Genomic DNA, 13,359 nt, shown 5'->3' with positions numbered 1-13,359 from the left:
CGGAAAGGTATCCTTAAATGACTTCTATCCACTATCCTATCCCTACAATAAAGGCACAAATAGCCCCAAAACAAATCTTAAATAAAAAAAAATAAAAAATACATATATATATATAACCTCAACATTTTTTATGTGCAAGTGTTTGGGTTTGTAGGTGTTGTCCCTGTCAGAGTATCAGAGTAGTGCATTCTTTCATGGCAATGACACTGTCTCCTCTAATCCAGTCCTGTGAAAAACCAAATCCTCATTTTTATCTCTCCGTTCCCATTTACACTTGTCAGTACTCTGTGTTTGTGTTTGTACCAGAATCAAATAGAGAAATCCTCATGGTCTCACATTAGTCAGAAGAAAGTCATAGTTTAGAGAGAAGTTTCTGCTCACTTAATCAAATGATCTGCTGTAAGAAATGGTTTCCTGCTAGCTGTGTCACTTTAGCTGATTTGCTTAATAATCTGAAATTTATGCTCTGCTGAGGAACTGATATGTATGGGAATGTTGTCTCACTTTACTACTAAGATTTTAATTCTCATTCATTAAAACTTTTATCACAGTCATGTTTACAGCCAAATGCTCAGGAAAAAAAGACATAAGGCCTTCAACTTGGGACATTTGTACAGTTTGTTCAATGTTTTCTAAAATGTACAAGGTCCAAAAATGTGTGTTTCAATTTCCAAGTCATGATTTTGGATTTCCTCAATCTTATTGCTCATCAAATTTTTTGAAGCATATAACCTGCACTGCGCCAACACATTAGACAAAGGCTGACTAAGTGCAATTCTGTTGTCTCGGATCAGAACAATTTATTGAAGTGCCGGTGCCTTGTTAGTCGGTTGTGTATCTTTAAAAACTCCATTTTATTATTCATTTGTTAAAATATATTTCAGAGATTCTTCAGCATGGTGTTCATGATGTGTTGTTCAGTATGTTAGTTGGGGTGTGCAGCCCAGGTTTCGGTGACTAATGCTGCTAAGTATTGCATGTTAATCCTGTTCTGGCAGCAGCCAAGGGTAAAAGCCTCCAGTGACTGACAACCAGCAAAGCTCTAACATGGCACCTGCTCTCACACCATTTCTGCCCCCGGAAGCAAACACACGACCACACACGACCACACACACACACACACACACACACACACACACACACACACACACACACACACACACACACACACACACACACACACACACACACACACACACACACGCTCACACACAGTCTACACATGCAGAGACCAAGCGGCAACCTCCGGTCTTGTAATATGAAGTCAATGCGAGGGTGTAAAATCCTGCCGTTCCTCAAGTGTCCACTTGAGGCTGGCTCCAGCTACACAGAAGCTCACATACACATGACTGGCAAAATAGCTCTTTTTGCAGCATAAATTAACATGTTTACAACCTGGTACAAAAAACAAAATAGGTCTGATTAGTTACCGTCATCATGGGCACACACTGTGTATCTTTTAAAAACGGCTCCGTTTCCATTTTGAAAACGATACGTGTTAGGCGCGTAGCTAGCATGATTGACAGGTGGCCGTGATGTTAAGGTTTTGTCATTTCCAACATGGCGGCAGCTGCCAATGAGCCTCCGGATTCCCCTGCCGTAGTAGATGGCTGATGTCATTCAGGCTTCGTCCATTAATATATGGTCTATGGTAGAGACATGCAGTGCACAGTGGAGAAACAGGAAGGATGGCAAAAAAAAAAAAAGTATTCACCAACACGCTCGGGCTCCTGCTCCAATCTTTCACATCAATGTTATTGGACTCAAAGCAGATACCCTCATTGAAAAAATATGACCCCAAACTAATCTTATGTTTTTGCACTAATCACACTTTATTGATCATGTGCCATGTGAAGGACAAACTGAGTACAATTTGAAAACGACAAGTGTAACAGTATAAACTCATTTGCAATAAACTTTAGGGGAACGGGTTTTACAGCTCTGGAATTGTCTTTTTTCAGACTCAGTGTTAAGAATGAAGAATTTTGAAAAGTGACGAGACCCTGTATTATGAAAGGAGCTTTATTGGTTGTGCTTTGTGCACTGCACCTTCTCTCTGCTGCCGGGAGCAGCATAGAGAGAGAGAGAGAGAGAGAGAGAGAGAGAGAGAGAGAGAGAGAGAGAGAGAGAGAGAGAGAGAGAGAGGAGGCTTGTAACAGGACACAACCTCTCTGGACACTTTGTCGCAGTGCCTGACACCAGTACAAAGCAATTGGATGTTACCTGCAGTATCACAGAGTAACACAAGCCTCTGTCCTCTGCAGCCACTTTATACCCGCACTGAACAGGAGTAGACACAGTCGAGACATTATTAAAGATGCAGTCAGTCTGATTTCTGTTGGGTCAGGATGCTCACTACACATCTCCATCACAGTTCCGATGTAAACATTAAAAAAGAGTATTAGTTACTACATTCAAACTTTGTGCCTTTTCTTTGCTTTTCTGCATCAGTTTATTACATTTTTAGGCAAAAAACAAATTGACACCCCCCTCCCGCTTTAATGACATAGGAAAAAATACAACAGGAGACAAGTAGTTTAGCTTCTTATGAATATAAAGACATTTTATATTCATCATATTAAGTCAGTGATGATTAAATATAGCTATTCATATACATTCACAAGGTCATATGACACTACGGACGCAGAGGCTGCTTTTGCAAAAACAAATGCAGTCTGTAGAATAATGATGCAGACAGCAGATATTAGCACAAAGCTCAGACTGGCTGCAGATTATCTCCTACAGTCACAACAGAGACAGTCAGCAAGATAATTGTGCCTGATGGACAAAATTGGGTTTACAGAGTCTATTATGGTGTTACTAAAGTGTACCTGCAGATTTGACCACCACTCTAAACACAAGACAACCATGAGAACTAAAACAACTTGGCATGATCATCTTCTCTGCCTCTAATCTCAAATCAGGTACACAGGAATTTTTTTATAGCCTTTTCCACCAAGTTTTATTAAGTAATAGGTCTGTAGTTATTTAACACAAGTCTTTGTGTTACTCTCATCCTATGCATGCATACCAAGAGTACAAATCTAACTTCTCCAATTTTGTTCCATATACTTGAGAACAAAACTATTTGCTGAGAAGTTTTTGCTTTACTTGTGTTTTTCTTTTATATTTATCAAATGACCAAGCTCTAAGGCACTAGGGTATACTCATGTTAGCATAACATGCTTAAATATATTTATTAATGAGTTTTTCAGTATTCTTGATAATAATTACAAAACAGCCTTCATCCTTCTATCCAGCTGTCTTTACATCAGACGTGTCTGTGAATATGTGAGTGTTTGGGTGTACCAAGAAGAAACATTGACATCCCTTCTTTGGGTCCTTTGGGTATCAAGGTGAGTGAAAGAGTAGAAGATTGACTAGAGAGTGGAACAAGATGGAGAGGGAAATAGACATGAGAAGGCTGGATTGAGAGCAGAGAAAGTGTGTAAGTGCAGAAATACACTGTGACTGTGTGGGCGCAGAGCTGGAGCAGGAAAAACAGAGATGGAGTTTGATACAGAGAGAAATTGGAAAGGGAGGCATGGTGAAGCTGGAAGAGAGAAAGGGAGAGAGTAGATAGCAAGAAAGTCAGTGATGAGGAGGAGGAGGAGGAGGAAGGAGGGCTAGATGGCTTGAAATGGGGAGAGCATGTTGGTGTTTAATGGAGGGTGAAGAAAGGTGAAAGGCAGAGAGTGCATGGAGGAACATAGCACCAGAGGCTCTGAGTATCTTTTGTTCACGCACGTTTCGACAATACGCGACTTCACACCTACGGTAGCAGGCAACCCCACACCCTGCTACGAAAATCAATATGTGTTTTTTTTTTTTCTTTAAATGTAGTTTTAATACAGCAACTAATTTCAAGAACAACTGCTGTAAGGATTGACATCTTTACAAAGAAGGAACACACATCTGTAGTACTTTAACTGAAATAAAACAGATGGATAAATAACTAGATTGACGTGATGAATATAAGAGGGAACAGACGTCACATCAAGATGTTTCCAGACAGCTTGAATTGTTTTATTTAGACCAAAGCATCAAACTGGTTCCGGGTAGATGGAGCACAAAATCCAAAAGTAAATCAGCGCTAATGGAAAAACCTGGAGAACAAACAAGTCCAGAGAGACGGCTTGATGAAGTCGCCGCAGCAGAAAAACACAAAAAGTCTTTAATGATAAACAACACAATTTCTTCTTTTTGACTGGCCTATGAAACAACACTTAGAAGTATTTTCTGATTTGACCCTCCAGTAGGCAGGATGTTACAGGGCTTCCAAAATCCTTGATAAAATGAATATGTGTCTGTTAACAATGTTTTATGAAGGTTTTAGGATTAACATGCATAAACAACTTGGTGACATTAAGAGAAACATGATTAAGGTACTTTCACTTGCATTGTTAAAAAAAGCTTCACATTAACAGTCAGGTGCAAAACAAACAGCCTTTTCCTGTTCCTAAAAGGGATGTTTCTCTTAACACATATATCCATCACTACCTCCTACATGGTAGCTGAATGATAACAACACATTACTACAGCTGCTAAAGGGCTTTGTCACTTCAACATATACATATGTTATGTGGGTATTTGCTGAGTGAACAATGCTGACATTTTCAGTCTCTATATTTTCTACCAACTGGAATCACTATAAGAGGCTGGAAACACAAATGAATCACATTTAAAATGTGGCATCTCTCCTTGTATTTACTGTGTTTGTTTTTCTGTAACATCCTTATACTATAGGTTGTTGTTGATTGTTCCCAGCTCTAGTAAAAGGCAAAGAATGGGTACAATAGTGAGCCTGTGAACGTGATGTGTGAAATCCACAGTCATACTGACACACAAGTGAAAAATCAGATGACAGATGGGCTCAGAATTGCCAAACAAGAGTGACAACTCCCACCTGATCCGTGTAGTACTCCAGTATCATGTAGAAGATGGTGTTTCAGTCAGAGTAGATTTACATAAGACACTTCAGAAGCACTTTGTATTGAGGTAACACAAAGTGATAATCCCTGATTTCCGAACATAATGTATGTGCTCAACTACGCAACAATTAGCCAGTTATTAATCACGGTGGGGGGTTCTACTCTAAATCTCACTTAAAAAATTGGTAAGGAGTGTGCTATCATTGTTGTAAATGGCTACGCCCTTGCTGTGATTTTAATGCCAATTGGATGCCAACAGCATGATGCTTACAAATGCAGATGTTTAAGATGCATAAAGTTTACTTTGTTCACAGCCTCTTTTAATCATTTTAACTTGCTAAAATTAGCCAATAAACTCATGGCAGTCTTCTTAGGCTGATGATAATGCTATTAGTTTTATAGATTATTTGGTCACAAACAGAGGTATTATTAAAGATGATATTTTATCCCTATTGAAACACTGGATGGAAAGTTAAGCGATCACTGAAGTTATGAAAAAGTAATCCCAAACATTCTTACAACATGATGGCAGTAGTACAGAGGCTGCAGTCCTCAAAGCATGCAGCCAGGGTTTGAGTCTGGCCTGTGGCTCCTATCCTGCATGTTTACCTCACTCTATATCTCCTTGATTTCTGTGTCCAACCGCCGTCCTTTCTCTTTAATATATGCATTCAAAGTTTTAATCCTTTACATCGATATGTCTTTGTTTTTGTCAGAATCATTCACCTCTTACACCTGTCTCCTCCCACAGGTGCTTCTTTCTGGACTGATCGGAGTGGTGTCATGGAAGAGGCCGCTCTCTCTTGTGGTGAGTGTCTGAACGCACATATACTCAGCCACTAATCTGAGGACCCAGGAAGCTGTGTATTAATGTGATGATTGAGATGTGACATACAAGTTGGTACAGAAATATATACATATTGAAACAGGCGCTCTGTTTCATTCCTGTTTGCATCAACACACGTAGATTAGCAGACGCACTGCATGAGAATACAAATCATTTCGAAGTATCAGATTTCATTAGCTTCTGTATATGATTGACCTGAGATGAATACATGCAGTCTTGAAGCTGTTGTTTCTGCATTTAAACACATGATTATATAGTGCCTAAAGGTCCAAACCCTGTTCCTGGTCAAACTTGTGGTTTAGCTGCAGTGAAAAACTGTAACTGTCTGTAGACAAGGTGTTGAAAATCCTGGGATCACAGCTACACTGTCGTCTGTTTTCACAGCAGCTGACCTGAGTCAGTCAGAAGTGTTAGCTGTTTCCCCCCTTCCTCCTCTTACAGATGAAAATCATTCAACTGTTACTCAGTTCACACACACAAGTAACTCAGGATTAAAACCCATATGCTGACATAGAACTCTCTGAACTCACATTACAGGATACTGAGACAGGAACTGTATTTCTCAAACAACAAGAAGAGATATTTTTAATTTTTAATGGAGAGATTAATGGAACTTAAGTAAGAAGAGTTAAAGGTCTCCTCAGGGTAGAACTTAGGTGACTGCAGCAAATTAAGAGAGGTGGACACACAAACACACCCTCTGACACATGATGAGAAGTTTAAATGACATTACAATGTTCAATGTGGTACAATATGATTTATTCTTTTATTACCATCCAAATATTTTCTGTAGTTTTGCCATCTGATTTTCCATTATTTTATCCATTCATCATTTTCCACGTTACCAAAGTTGTTGGTTGGTAACATATGAGATAATGTGCATATCAACTAGAACAAAAGATGACACAAAGGACTAATTGTTTCTGGACTTTGTAATGCTGAAATGTTACAGAGTGTTACCTTTTTAAGTCTCAAGTTATCATGTGATTCTCACATCAAGATCTCAGCCAAACTAACCAAGCAGAGGCATTATACTATATTTTGTCTGCATTATTGTTCCCTCCTACATCACGTTTTTTTGTTGATGTCATTTTTAATTTCAAATTGAATTGTCTGATACTATCTTTAAGATATCCAGAGGCAATTAGCATGCAAACATTTTAACAGTCCATTTACTGATATGTAAATAAATGGTGTTTATGATGCATATTTTCCTCCAGCAACAAACTGCACAACATTTAAGATGAGGATTTATCACTGCATGAAAAATCACTGCAAACAAAATGAATGGCAGCCTTCTTTGTGAGGCTTACACCACTAAAAAGAGAAAGGGTATAACACCTTATCATATTTTCAATTCTCTGCTGAGAAGAATTATATACAGCTTTCACTTGACAGTTGCAGTAAACTTAAATTAAACTTTAACTTTTGTTAAAAAAAATGATTATTATGAGAATTACAGACCCTGGCCTTGCAGTTTAGCTGAATATCTGAGTTGTAAAATCTTTTTCTACTTCTCAGAAGAACCAGAAACCATTTTTTCTGCAATGATCGAGACTGAAAACCTTGAATTGACTGTCATGTAGTTCATTTTGTAACCCTTGCTTTTCTCGGTTAAATGTGCGTTTTTTTTCTCTCCTGCTTTGTTCTACAAAAAGAAACACAGATGCATTATGGTTTTTACTTGTGACTGAGATGATGATCTCTGTCCCACATCACAAAAAAAGCCCCTGCCCAATTCTATTTCATGCTTCTCTGAATGTCATAAGTAATCTCATCTCATCTCAGCTGCCTTACCACATCATATCGCACCCCTCCGCTCTAACTGCAAATCACTTGTCTCGCTCCCTTTAGTTTTATCACCTTGCTTCCCTGACGCACGTTCCTGCATCCTCTTTCTTCACATGTCTATCATCCGCCTTCTTTTCTTTGCCTTTGTGTAATATTAAACCAGAGGAAGAGATCTGAATCTTTCATAGCTGAAGGGGATCAAAGAACATATCCCATCACTGAGGTGTGAGAAGAAATTGGTCACACATTGTGGACTTTAAAAGATTGAAATCCTCTTACCTCTCTTTCCTTAAAAAGCATGACTAATTAACTGGAATAGTCTGTTCTTGCCAGGATGCAGAGATGGTCTCAGTCTGTGACCACTAAAAGCACATTTCTGGTGTGATTTTGTTACTGCTGCATGTAGTGTTTAGTTTTCATAGTCAAACATTCCAGTTTCTGGCCAGGACCCAGCTATGACTGGCAGGTGACTAATACACAGGCTGGACTCTCTGAGGCCTGGCAATGCAGCTCCAACCCATCTGTGAACTGTGGGTGGCCCTGCTCTGCATCATGATCTATAATAACTGGACCTTCTACAAATTGGTTTAGTTTAATTATTTGATTTTCTTCTAGCTGACTTATTCAAGATGGGTTTGTCATTAAAGAAAACACAAGGACCAGTGGATGATTATATGATCTGAACAGTTTTAGATTGATTCTAATTGCCCATTAATTTAGAGCTGTAAGGATTATCTTGTGACAAAATAATTCAGTTGAAAAAATATAATCCAGATCCATTTAACGACTTATGAATCGGTTAATATGAAGTATTTCCTCAAGAAATAAATAGCACCACTTTTATTCTATCAGTTTGTTATAATGGCTTGAAAAAAAAAACAAGCAAATTAAAAGTGAAACTAAAAGTCAAAATTTGTGACATTAAAGTTGACCTTATGCTGATCCCCATTTTGAAACTCATATAGTTTTATCAAACTGGATGCCCATACTTAACGTAAGCATCCACTTCGCAGTCAAATCAGCGCATGACACTTCCAGTGTTTCCCCTACCATTATATTAGGGGGCGGCCCGCCCCCCCAACGGCACCCCCCGCCCCCCTTGATGGTCAAGTTCATTTTATTTTCTATATAGCGCCAGATCACAACAGAAGTCATAAGGATACCTTTCCTATAGAACAGGTCTATACCTCGTCCTTTTATTAAACAAACTAAATGGCCTTATGTTATTTATCTTATTTACACGACGGCATGTCATTTCTGTCTCTACATGGTCACACGTTTACAATTCTCCTCTGCTCTCTGTGTCGTGCACGGTGGAGTTTCACCCTGATACACACACACAGACACTTGCGCGCACACACTAGCGGAGGCCTGGGTGTGTGTGGTTGTGTCTGACGGCTGCACATGCAATAATAAAAAGTCCGTAAGAAGCATCAGAAAATAAAGTAGTCGGCTTAGTTGAATTCAGACTTTTCTGGGCATGTCTCTCTCCCTCTGCTGTTACTTAGGATGCGCTGTTAGCATGCTGCAGTCAGGGGTGCTCAGACAATGAGAGATGCATTCAGGTGCGCTCAGAAAGTTGCAGGAACAACTCACAGGACCCGCCCCGCCCCCCCCCCCCCCCCCCCCCCCAGAGCTCTAAAACTAGGGGAAACACTGACTTCATGCACTATTCGGATGGTTGGAGATGAATGTGTCTTATGCCACAGTGCAGAAAAACAGGTGCATCGTGGTGGGGAGAGAATACATGTTGAATATTTTAATATTCTGTCTAACCCAAACTTTCCATGTAAACTTCACATCAAAGATGAGAAAAGGCACTGTGTGGAAGGAGGAATCCTCTTTTTTTTCTTATTTATTTATTTATTTTTTACCTTATCTGAAATAACCTAGAAACATTGTCATTTTTATCCAGTCAAGTTTGATGCATTAACACTGGTAGATTTACTCGGTATCATTGAGAAGCAGGAGGACGACCCGGAGTCCTGTGCTGTTTGTGACTGTGATGGATTATGTGTATCGGGAGAGATAGAGAGAGAGTTAGAGGGCAGTAAATCGTTGTTTGTCCTGCAAGGAAACAAAATGGAGATAGTCTCCAGTGCAATATTTGTCTCACCAACTGTTGTCCGTTGTTGTCTGGTGTGGTGTTTGTAGCACCAGAACATCATCACCTTTATTTGCACTCCTATGCGTTTTCTCTCTTGCTGATTAAATATAAATATGATTGATACTACTGTCATGATCATGTGTTGAGAAGGAAGATAGAACCAGAAGGCAATTAGCCTAGCTTCAGACGTTCCAGTAGTGCAGAGACGCTAGTGTTATAGATGTTCTCTAAATTAAAGCTTAAAGTTAACAAGCACATATATGTTAAAATGTTAAAGTCATTATCTTAGTGTATACTCTGGGGTCACTGTGGCTCAGTGGTAGAGTCAGTCGTCTCTCTACTGGAGGGTCAGGGGTTCAGCTCCTGCAGCGACATGTCGAAGTGTCCTTGGGCAAGACACTGAACCCCAAATTGCTCCCGATGCTGAATCAGCGGAGTGTGAACGTGTGTGAATGGGATTATTAAATATTGATGGAAACATAGCAGCCTCTGCCATAAGTGTGTGTTATTGGTGAATGCGACGTGGTGTGAAAAGCACCTTGAGTAGTCAAAAGACAGAAGACTACAGTGTTATATTACCATTACAGTTTTAGCTCAGTGTATGTAAAAACAGTTTTGCTGTTTCATTCATTAAAAAAAAGCAACATTACCACAGCACTGACTCGACATGTCTCAGGATTGACTTGTAGTCTGGAGAGAGTTTAATAATGGAGAGGTAGAGCTTGAGGTGAAACAGTCAGTGCACTTGTGAGGTGTCAGACAGAAAAAGAGAGTCTAACATGTGCAGCTACTTTACATTCATGCTTTCACAGGGATGGAAGAACAAGTTGTCCTTTGGTGACAGAGCAGTGACAGAGCAAAGGGCGGGAGCGGAGCTCTGAAGGTGAATCTTGGCCCGGATGCCTCGCACTGCTTTTCTTCAACACAGACTTTGTTTGTATGGACTGCAATGGTTGATCTCATTCTAAATAAAGCAGTGTCTTTGTTGAAGCCACTCCAGTGCATAAAGAAGGAAAATCATGTTCATGAAACCTAAAGCAGAATACTATTAGAAGTGATGTTGCTTACGTTCCTGTCACATCCAGGATCTTGTTAACTTAATATGCACTTTTAAAAAAAACTTTGTTTGGATCTGGATGTACAAGTCAGGCTAGCAGCAGATGGCCTGGACAATTTCTCTATAAATCCGACACTTAAGTTCAACAACTTTTGGATGCCAATTTAATTTAGTGTTGTAAATCATGTACCCAGTACTGATTTTTCATTTTTGCATTTTGATCGTGTGCTGAAGACTGTAGTGATAAGCCTTAAACCACCAAGATCATGCTTCATTTTTTCGATTTGATCTATTGTCCTTTTCCCATTTAGACAGATTTCCATCTAAGTTGATTTAGGGCCAGTCCAACTTTTTAATCTAATACGGGGAGGTTAAATGGATAGGTTGTCACTGGTAAATGGATTAGCTATAGTAGATGCATGTCAGCTCACCCCCTTTATAAAGAAACTGGCTGGAGTGCTGGCAGGAAAGTTTAGCTCATTTAAAGAAAAACTGACCCAAAATACCAATCAGGGTAAGTGTTCGTTGTTAACAGAAAATTCTGTGTGCTTTACTTTTCTGTCAGCAAGCTGCTTTGTTATTGCAAGGGTACACATTTTTCTTCTGAGACATTTTCGTGAAACAACTAATATGACAGCCACTGAATGTTTTTCAATGTCCCATAAATGTCAATGGCAAACGTTTGGCCACATAATACTTCAAATCTGACTTTGACCGTTTTTAGAAATAATGGGAAACACTGTTAAAATGACAATTTATTTACTCGATATTTTCTTTACCAGGATACTCAAATTTTGCATACTTTGGAAGATGATAATGTGCTCTCAAGACCAACCCACCAGATTGCTAGAACTTTTGGATCATGTAAGGAAATATTTCCTCGATTAACTTGACGTGGTTCAATGCCCCCCCCCCTCCCTTCTCTTATTGTTTAAAAAAATCACTGTGTGCTTTTTCAACAGTGCTTCAATCGAAGTATGATTACTATAGGAGCTATTTGAGCACACTCAAATCATTGCAAACAATAGCCATGAAGAGCTCTAATAGAAGTATAAACAGCCGGCTGGTATTAAACTTGGCAAATCTCCACACATCAGTCACCTCTGTATGGTGTGATTCAGCGATGCATTCACTGACCTTTAGAGTGAGTGACGGGTTGGAACCAGAGCATGTTTCTGGCCTGATCTAAGGGATATGCTCATCCCTGTCCTGCCTGCTCACACAGGCCTGCTGCACTAAAAACAATCCTTCATGTTTGATCTGTAGAGATAACAGGCTGGCATTATGCTCTGTCACCGTCTTTATACTTGTCAAAATGTATACAGCTATTTCCCTCACTATGAATGAAAATACTCAAGTGTTAACACTGCACTTACACCTGTACACCTGTGCACATTAAATCACAAGAAACACTTTCTGAGTAGATGTAATATTTTAATGAAAACCTACATATTTGTATTTGCTAAATACAGTGAAAACGTGAAGTATATGAACATAAGGGTCTTTTGCTGATAGGAAATTTCTTGCCATTTTTACACTGTTGCAGCAGTTCATAGTCACCAAGGCAACCCTGAGGCAATGGCTTGTTCAAATAGACTAACAGCTTTGATTCAAATGTGAGACATCCCAAAATAGTGCCCGACTCTTTCAACTCTCTGAGACAGACACAGAGAGTAAATAATACAAAGAGACCAGCCCTTCCCCTGACAAACACATTTTCATAGAAAGTAATCAGACTTTAACTCACCTGTTACCTCTGCTGTCGAAACTGTTGTTCATTCAATAAATACAAATATATAGATACAACATCTGTAATATTTTTTGTGTATATTAACTTTTTCTTCTTGGATTTATTTCTTTGTAACACTTTCTATGTCAATGCCTTTCTGCTTGTACAAAACAACAGAGATTCAACTGGTGGGGGCAAAAATAGCAAAAGTTTGAGAGGGAGGTAAATATTGTTTTACAGGTTTGTGAGTGAGGATAAAATTAGATGTTCACTTTTTTTTTTAACTATGGCTGGTCTCAGATTGCAGGTGATACTTGAGATTATAAATGCTGGAACATTGTGGATAAAGTGTATGTTTTGTTTAGGTGTGTGAGCACTGCCAGTGAGTGTTTACCCTCCTTGTTGAAGTGTGTGTCTATATTCATCTTAGATCAGCTACAGAAAGTGTGTAGGTTTTACAGAACCATTTCTGTGACATCAGGACGGCCAAAGATTTCCGGAGAATAAAGATGAGATAGGGGCACATCTGTGAAGCTGCAGCACACCACTGCCTGTTTCACACATACACACAAACACACACTGCTTGTGCCCGCTGCATGGATAAGAGGGTAGCAGCTTCCTTCTTTTTTTTTTTAGCAGTGTCTTTGAATATGTAGCTAACGATGCACACAAATCACAGCACATTCACATCATAAACTTGGACTTTCCATTACGATCACATAACTGTAGCCGGGCCACCACCACATCGGTGAAAGGCTTTATGAGCTGCTCCATGTGACAGCCTGCGACCCCGACAGGCCATAAATATTACTGTAGCTGATGACGGACGGAGGCAGAGAGAGAAAGAGATGGCACACTGACTGATTGCGACTAGGAAATGGACATCTCTACTCTGAT

General features: G+C 39.4%; 1 protein-coding gene across 2 annotated transcripts in view; it reads left to right on the top strand.

Moving 5' to 3' along the window:
• fam189a1 (family with sequence similarity 189 member A1) overlaps positions 1-13,359 on the top strand; it is a 79,069-nt gene that overhangs the window by 34,033 nt on the left and 31,677 nt on the right. For both annotated transcript variants that reach the window (XM_020632551.3, XM_020632552.3), the window contains exon 2: positions 5,683-5,739. In XM_020632551.3, coding sequence (XP_020488207.1) covers positions 5,683-5,739 — 57 coding nt within the window. The remainder of the gene's footprint in view (positions 1-5,682; positions 5,740-13,359) is intronic.

This window comes from Labrus bergylta, chromosome 3 (genome assembly GCF_963930695.1).
Source record: "Labrus bergylta chromosome 3, fLabBer1.1, whole genome shotgun sequence".
Taxonomy (NCBI): Eukaryota; Metazoa; Chordata; class Actinopteri; order Labriformes; family Labridae; genus Labrus; species Labrus bergylta.
Note: the sequence above shows the minus strand (reverse complement) of the source record. Positions and strands in the feature narration are given on the sequence as shown.